Source organism: Phalacrocorax aristotelis, chromosome 1 (assembly GCF_949628215.1).
Source record: "Phalacrocorax aristotelis chromosome 1, bGulAri2.1, whole genome shotgun sequence".
Taxonomy (NCBI): domain Eukaryota; kingdom Metazoa; phylum Chordata; class Aves; order Suliformes; family Phalacrocoracidae; genus Phalacrocorax; species Phalacrocorax aristotelis.
Genome location: NC_134276.1, coordinates 135,860,856 through 135,869,489, shown reverse-complemented (window position 1 = coordinate 135,869,489; position 8,634 = coordinate 135,860,856). Strand labels below are relative to the sequence as shown.

The window sequence follows — 8,634 nt, the reverse complement described above, 5'->3', positions numbered from 1 at the left end:
CATAAAGCGTAACCCTTCATTCTCATGGTTTTCTATGTAAGGCTTCCTCCCCAAGTACAGATGTCTGTCTTGGATAAACTGCCACTGAATTCCTCGTCAGCCTTGCACAGAGCCTGCATGTTGACTTGAAGAGAGCCGTGTTCCTCTGGCGATTTGAACATGCAACGCAGTCGAGATCTGTTGTAAGTAAACCAGTTATTGCGCATAACACACCAGGTGAAATGTCTGTACTGCGTGCCAACCCTTCTGATGTGTATGGCCCTGTCTTACAAGCGATGCTACGACTTCTGATACACCTTCATCCCCACAGCTGGCAAGTCAGAATTGTCAGGCTTTATGCTTTCCTGGGTGAGGCAAATCACTGCCCAGGCATTCCAAAGAGCTCAAGTTTTAAGTAGTCAAAATTTAAATACAAAGGCAGCAAGAGCCTTCTGCCTTTATGTCAGGTCCCTCCGTTGTCCTGAAATCAGCTGATGTCAGATAATCACAGCGAGATGTGGCGGGAGCCAAGTTTTTCTTAAACCATTTCCCATTTCCTTTTTCTATCCCGAAGCGGTAGGGCTGGTACCGATCCCGGGCACTGTCCCTGTGCACCCAGAGGTCCGGCCCCTCCCCGCGCCCCCCGCTGCCGGGGCCGCGGCCGCGGCCGGGTGAAGCGGGCCGGCGCCCGCCGCCTGCCCCCACCCTTCCTACCCCGGGGCCGGCCGCTTCGGCAGTTCCGGCCCCGTGATTTCCCCACCCGGCGGGACGGCCGCTCCGCACCCATGGGACGCGGAGGGGGCGGCGGCGGCCGCGGCGGCCGCAGCGGCTCCCCGGAGCGGGGGCCGGCGTCCCGCAAAGGTGACGGGGCAGAGGGAGCGGGGCCGGGGGAGATGTCACAGGAATGCTGTAGCCGCAGCCGGGGGGTCACCGGGAGACCCCGCCGGCGGCAGGGGCGGAGGGCGGGTGGGCCGTGGCGGGGTGACCCGCCGTGCAGCCCGCGGCCCCGGAGCACGGTCGTCCCCCGGCCCGGGAGCGGAGCCGTGGGGCTGGGAGCGGCGGCTGCTGCCCCGCGGCGTCCCGGGAGCCGCCGGGCCGGTGGAAAACCCCCTGTCCGGGGCGCTCCTCCGGGTGTCCGCCCGGCGCGGAGGGGCCGGTCCGCTGGAGGTCCCGCCGTCGAGAGGCGCCGGCCGCCCGGGACAGCCGTGGGCTGGCGGGGAGGGGGAAGGCGCCGGGCTCCGGGCCGCAAGACCCACCCCAGAAATGCCCCGGGAGGTGCCGGGCGTCGTGTGGGCTGCGGCGTGAGTGGGGCCGGCTGGGAATCAGCCCCGTGCCAGCGTCCCGTGGGGCTCCCATTGTGTGTGGAGGCTAGGTAACCCCACCTGTGTCTTCTGGCGCTTCACAGAGGTAGGAGTCTGCCCAGGCAGACCCCTGTGCGGGCAGCAGAGCGACCACCCGTGAGAGGGGACCCTCCTTTTGTGGCCTTTCAGGGGCACCTCGTCCCTTCCTACTGCCTGCAAAGTTTGACACAAGCCACGGCAAGTTGGTGGGTCCTTCCCACCTCTAAGCCCAGCTCGCTGCTGGCTCCTAGAAGGGAGATGGGAAGAGAAGGAGGCTCTGGAAAGGTGTCATTTTGGGATAAGGCTGCTTGTTCCTCTGGAGTTTTGGGCTCTGGAGCTGATGACTGGTCTCATTTCTCTTATTTGTGCCATGTTTAGGCATCAGGTCAACCTCAACTTACCATCTTCACTCTCATTTGTTCCATGCTCTTTTCTTTCTTTTTCAATCACTTTAGAGTGTCGGGAACTGCTAGAACCACTATTAGGTTAAGTTCTGGATGATGTAATTAGAATTCAGAGTAATTCACGGTTCTTGTTAGCTAAGTAGCTTTGTAATGACAAGCTAAATGTCACACACTTCCCAGTCTTCAGCTCTGTTCCCAGCCTGCTCGCCACGGAGAGCAACTGTTTTTGGAACAGCTTCATGGGTCCTGGGCTCTACTCCCCTTTCAGCTGGTTTTATTTTAAATTCCTGGCTTTTTTTTTTAGGTCTGTTCTCAAATATCTGGTTATGGCGAGGTGTTGCTGGAGTCCTTACTGCTGCTGTAATTTTGATTTTGTGTATTCAGTTTGGTAAGTGTGTAAATAATTTAAAAAGAAAACATGATTAGCTGTAGAAATTACCAGATAAAATATATATTCTGGTCAGAAGTCCCTCAAAACCTCAAAAAGTTTTTTCAGAACTTACCTTATTTCAAAGTTAAATACATGTCTTATGACACAGTGTTTAAAATTGTGGTCAAGTGCTGGAGAAATGACTCTGCTAGTTGCAGTGGCATCAGGGAGTGCTCAGTTTAGTCTTAGTATACATCTGGCATTCAAGTTCATTACCTTACTGTTCATCTTAATCCAAGTTCAAGAAAACAAACAACAAATGGAAGATTGTTCTTTGCAACCAATCTGTAGTCCTTCAAAAAATACACTATAATAAACAAAGCTATTAATTCAGCTGCAAGGAAGCAACACTTGCAAAAACTGTAGTTGTCAGAAATATTAAAGTTGTAGAAGAGTCCTTGGAGGATACTTTCTTATCACCTTCTCAGCTACTTCTACCAGCCTGCCCCGATCATCGCATTAAAGGTAGGTCAGCAACCATAAGGGTTTACAACAGTTTACAGTAGTTTTTTCCGCTGGGCAGAAGTAATAGCACCATGGTTAGACTTAGATGATTTTAGATGATGCAGTCAGAAAGCAAGCTAAAAAGCTCCAGAAACCTTTTCCAGTTGGAAGAAATAGGTAGATTGTTTTTTGTCTTTTTGCAGTAAACCGTTCTTCAGCCAGAGATTTTCCTGTCTGTCCTTTGCTGGAACTCTGTCCATCGGGTTGGCTGTATTTCCAGAAGAAATGCTACTACCTCTCAGAGGGTGAAGCCAACTGGAACTCCAGTCAGAGCCTCTGCTCTTTGCACAATGCTTCCCTCCTGGTGATCGAAAATCATCAGGAACTGGTAAGGGAGCAAATGGGGGGGTCCTTTTTTCACCCCTCTCACTTCTAGGGAGCTGCACAATGAACCAGTGTGTTCCTCCAGCCTCTTAAGCTGAACGGTTTGAAAGCTGATGTAAAGACCATGACAAGTCACAGCTTGCAGAAAGCTGCATGCCTCCTCTCCCTGCAAACAGCAAACATAGTTTTAGCAGTTGATGTTTTAGAAGATGCCCGAGGCTTATCTGAGTTAAGTTAAATGCTGCTCACAGCCATAAATACTCACCTTGAAGGCAACATTAGGGTACCCACTGTTGCATCTCATTTGTCTTTAATTAGACAGCTGTTCTCTCTTAGCAAAATAGGTTGACGACAACCAAGTTGGTAGGTATGTTAGTCTTGACCTTTGGAGTTTGGAGATAGTTATCCTCACCACAGCTTGGAGCATCTTTTTCGGTATTGTACTGCAATGTTAGGAAAGATTCCACCTTGCACAAAGACCTAGGAGAATATATTCCTCCACATCCGTTACATACCTTAGGAGCAGACCTTGATATTTTAAAAGACCCTCTCTCTAGGTCAGGCAGCCCTGTTACAGACACCAGTATAATGGGCATACTGGGTGCAGATGTCAATCCTGTTGCACACACTGTGGCAAGGATCTTCCTTTACATTCTAAAATGTCTCCCACAAATCTTTGCTTGCTGATAATAAAAAGTCAATATGATGAAGACACATCAGTGATGGAGAAACGCATCAGCTGCAAAGGCGTTGATTGTTCTTTGAAACTTTCTTGTGGAGAGGCAGTAAAATGATGCATTTGCAGTTCCAAAGCAGCTCTTAATACTCAGTATTATCCTTGTGTTCTCATAGTTGGCATTTCTGTCACTACAATATCCGAGTGCTGCAGGGATCCTGTCTCAAAACTAATCAAGTTTGATTTCTGATCAAGTTGTAAGTTCTATTTCAGTACATGGATTGCACAAGATACAGATGCTGCAGTACTCTGTAGATTTAATCTTTAATATTGTTTCTTCTGGGAGGAAGGCAAGGTCATTGTCTTGCTTTCTAGCCCTGGATCAAAGACTTTGTATTTTGGTAACTGGACCAAACATGGAAAATTTCTTTTCTCATATGCGTTTATTCCTACAGAGTTTTCTGATGAAGATAACAAAGCAAGACCCTTGGATTGGACTCTGTAAAAGAAATGAAGAGTTCTTTTGGGTAAATGGGAAAGCATTAGACAATAAACTGTAAGTCAACGTTAAGGGTTTTTGCTGGTGATACTGAATTATAGGGGAGTAAGAGAGAATAATGCAGATATAGACAGTGACTTCAGAGAAATATCTTCAATGAAGTTGAAGGGATGACTCTGGAAAGAGCATGGAATACAACAAAGATTTCACATAGCATTGCTAAAACCGTGATGGATAAAAGTTAGGAGATAAATTTTTAATGCCAGGTTCAGAAGCTACATGAGACAGGAGCTCATGGTAAGAGACAGTATAGCAAAGTAAAAGTTAAACCAAGAGACCACCAAGATACCAAAGCAATGGGAGAGGAATGGAAGTAACAATAACACAAAATCCTCATTACAAAATATATTTTGCAAAAGTGCAAACCTGTGGGCAACCTGCGTGAGGTTTATGGCAAAGATATTTGAGAGGCTTCTAAGAGATGGTTTCATACTTCTTATGGCATGTGCCTGCAAAAAAGGCTGCTGGAGGGAAAGGTGAGGCTGTGAATTTGTTACATGAGCTGCTCTGTGATCATGGCTCTATCCTCTGTCCCACTGGTATCAGGTGCGGGGTGGTTTGTTCCTCCCACCAACAGTTGTCCTATCTGCTCAGACTGCTGCTTCTCATTCTGGGGCAGCTGCCAGCAGGAGTCGGTAGAATTACACCAACTGTAATTCTGTTATCATTGAGTGACAGGAATAAGCACTGAGATTTCACAAGTCTGAAATTAACTTAAGAATATTTAAAATTTCCACTTTTTAGGTTGGTTCATCCCCAAGACTCGAGGGATTTAATGTGAGATGCAAGCAGCACGTAGTCATCTCAAATTGAAAATTGCAGTACTTCCCACTCTTGCACCTGCCTTCGATACAAACATCCACTGATGCTTTCATTTTCAGTGTTGAAGGTCTTTACATTCATAGACTTCTGCCTCTCTGCATGCCTCAAACTGCCCTTCCTGTCTTTAGAAGGTGAACACCTTGAAGTCTAAGCTCAGTTTGCTACTAGAGTCGTGTTAATACTGATGGGGATTTGTCCCTTGGCTCCTCGAGAGACCGTACTAGTTTGGTTGGCCTATTCACAGAACGCTGTAACACTTTGAAAACACAGTTGATGAAGGAGACCCTTACCTCTCATATAGGGACACCTACAGTGTGGAAACTTAGGTTTGCTTCCCGTTTTCCACCACCCCCTTAACCATAGTACCATGGTCTGTTCTGAGGAAGAGGGAAATGAGAAAGGCATTTGTTTCACAGCTTCTGCTGGAACATTTTAGCTGAGTAGAAGGATGTGGATATCAGTGGAGCCAGTCTTGATAGCACAGCATCCTTGAGGAGGATGAACCTGAATTCCAATCTCTGCTCTCAGGGTGTATTTCACATTAAGTGACTGCTAGACAAGAGGCAGGAGTGCTGCAAGTGCTAGATTTTGTGTTCTGGGGGCCAGGACCTATTAAAAAAAGATAAACTTCGTGGTGTTCTCTTCAAAGCACAAGCTATCATCCTCCTGCCATGCCTTGCCTGTGGTAAATCAGGCTTTGTACAAAGAGAACCTGTGATCCCTGTAGTTCCCTTTGCTCTATTGCATTATTTGATTGTGGGTGTCAAAGTAATTGTTTCTTTCATTCTCCCTTACAGGTTTGAAGTAAAAGGCTCTGGAAATTGTGCCTATCTTGAGTCAAAAGGAGTTTCGGCCTCTGGATGTTATTTAACCAGGAAGTGGGTCTGTAGCTTGAATGTTAGCTTAGCATGATAAAGGTGGATGAAGGCACCACCCCAGACACTTAAGCTGTGGTTTGATGTCTATGTGGGCTATGTCTGTACTCTGGGATCTGGGAATGTGTCTCAGCTCCTGCTTTGAGGTGAATGACTTTTCTGGTAGCCAGAATTCTCCACCCATGGAGGAAGCATCTGTTTTTTAACAATGTTTTTTAAATGGCTTGGTTCAGCGCCACTTCCTTGCCACGTTTTTCTAGCTACTATGCAGCCTGTAGTTCCCTTTCTTTGTGTCATCAGTATTTCTTCCATTAACTCTTCTCTTGCCGGATCCTAAGCAGCTGCTTTTTCTTTTCCTTTTCGGTGTGCAGTTGGAGGTAATTGTTCTGCTTTTCCCTCAGCCAAGCTCTGTGTGCTGGGTAGGGTTGTGAATTGGGTCCGTCTGAAGGTCTGCCAGTGCCTCTCAGGTACATGGTGATGCAGAAATGAGCACTGTTGTTTTAGACAGGATCACTGCAGATTTTGCTCTCCCGGTTTGACAGGGTGCATCTTGTGTGACTCTGCATTGCATTCAATGTTTTGTTACTGTTGTTTTACATTAATCTTGTTAAATTAGCGTGACAGTATTATGACTGAGATCTATGTAGCTGCACTGCACCTGCAGTTCTCTTTCCCACAGCACTTATATTAGCAAAAAAAAAAAAAAAGTAAGAATAGATATTTATTGACCTGAGGATCTGCACTGATGGGGAAAAGAGTTTGAACTGGAAAAGTATAGGCAAGCTGCAGGCATTAATATTGTAAAGTTAGAAATAGTCCTCAGTGCAAATAGGCAAAATCATGAGTAGAGAATAAGGGAATTAACAGCAAAGGACATTTCTCTCTCATTTTCTCATGTTCTGTGCCTGTCGGAGCATGAGGTTTCTAAGCAAGTGATACGTATCTGGATGGACAATCAGTGTTTTGTTCTCTGTGTGTGTATTATTTTCAGCAGCAACTCCCAGTGCTGTTGGATTGCTGTGAGCCTGAACAGAATTAGGGCAAAATCCTGCTGAACTCTGTCCACTCATGTCTAGCATGAACCCTGAAGATTAAAAGTGACATTTGACCTGGAGGAAGCAAAGCAGCTTATTTTCCTGGAGGGACTATTCCTGTCGGGTTTCTAAAGAAGGAAGAATAGGGAAGTTGCGTGTATAGCAGGGCAAAAGACTTCCCTGTTTGGAATAAAATCGGGAAAATTGGTTTTCTTGTGACCTGGATATGCTATAGAGAGGAAATGACCTCAAGCTGCACCAGGGGAAGTTTAGGTTGGACATTAGGAAAAACTTCTTCAACAAAAGGGTTGTCAAACATTGGAACAGGCTGCCCAGGGAGGTGGTGGAGTCTCCATCCCTGGAGGTATTTAAAAGAAGGGTAGAGGGTATGGTTTAGTGGTGGACTTGGCAGTGATAGGTTAGCGGTTGGACTCAATGATCTTAAGGGTCTTTTCCAACCTTAATGACTCTTTGATTCTATGATTCTATGGACTCTGCGGGACTTCTTGAACGAGCAAGCGCAGCCATTTTTGGAGTAGCCGCTAGAGTGCACTGTAGTTTCAGTGAAGGGAGGATAATCGTGTCTTCTCTTTTTTTGAGAATGTAAAATTGCACCATGTTTGACAGGTTACTTGGAGTGTTGTTGGTTTGTTGGGGTTTTTTGTCCTATTTGTAATTATTTTTGCCTTCACTGTGGTTTTATGCAAATTTAATTCCTGTCTACTTTTGTTCAGTCCTGTTTATGCCTTCATTATCTTCTGTGACAACAGGACTTTAGCAGGACTGTGCAGTATGGATATTGTTAACAAATTATGACTTTAAGATGTCTGTTTATAAATGATCACTAATTTTTCTGAACTACACTTTTTTTTAATTGCTTGTATTCTTTATAGGCACAGGAACAGGACTCTACAGTGCGAATAACCTAATAATCTATGTGTTAATTTATATGTAACTAGGTGGGGTGGTTATCCTGCAAAGTTTTTAAATTAATTAGCTCTAAAGGATATGGTATGTGCAATAGTCCTGAAAAGGTACTCAATAAATATCTTTACAGAGCCTCTGAATTACAGTGGTTTGTGTCTTAATATTGTGCTGTTAAAAGTATTTTTCAGCTCAGGCCCCATTTGGGGAAAAAAAAAATCACTAGACTGAAGCAAAATTATATTTTCAGGTTTTGAATATGAAAAGATCCTTAATCATAACGTTGAGATTGACATGAGACAAGATGTTTGACCCAAAAAAGATTGCATTTCACTTTCTAACACATTTTCAGACTTCAAAATCTGTCAGACTTTTAGCAAAAGCATTTAACTGAAATGCTGAAGTACTTCTCTGGAAATGCTGAGGTGTGCAGTGAAACACAGTACAGTAAGTTTGGAGGGAAACACAGAATTTTTCGCATTTCACTCTTGCAAAATTTCCCAGGTATTTGCATGAGGGGCGTACTTGAAGTAACTTTCACAAATTTAGCAGAAGTTGTAAGGGATAAGACATATTCATGTACCATGCGATGTCTTAGCCTTTCTGAATGAGCTGATTTACCTGAATGTTGCCTTTAACTACAAAATAATGTCACTTATGTTTTTTTCATCAGTGCCATCTATGGATAGAGTCCAAAAATGGGAAATTTTGTTTTTTAAAGGAGGTTTTGAAGAAAATGTGAGCACTTTCTAACTGTGAGTAG

General features: G+C 45.2%; 1 protein-coding gene across 3 annotated transcripts in view; it reads left to right on the top strand.

Annotated features, from left to right (window-relative positions):
• Positions 1-553: 553 nt before the first annotated feature.
• Positions 554-8,634, top strand: part of LOC142065248 (C-type lectin domain family 2 member B-like) — a 31,962-nt gene continuing 23,881 nt past the window's right edge. The window contains exons 1-5 of one of the 3 annotated variants that reach the window (XM_075111231.1): positions 554-840; positions 2,028-2,111; positions 2,801-2,985; positions 4,113-4,184; positions 5,836-8,014. In XM_075111231.1, coding sequence (XP_074967332.1) covers positions 765-840; positions 2,028-2,111; positions 2,801-2,985; positions 4,113-4,184; positions 5,836-5,841 — 423 coding nt within the window. In that variant the 5' untranslated portion in view covers positions 554-764 and the 3' untranslated portion in view covers positions 5,842-8,014. Of the gene's footprint in view, positions 841-2,027; positions 2,112-2,800; positions 2,986-4,112; positions 4,214-5,835; positions 8,015-8,634 lie in introns of those variants that run through there. The other 2 variants (XR_012663322.1, XM_075111219.1) reach the window with 2 other exon arrangements.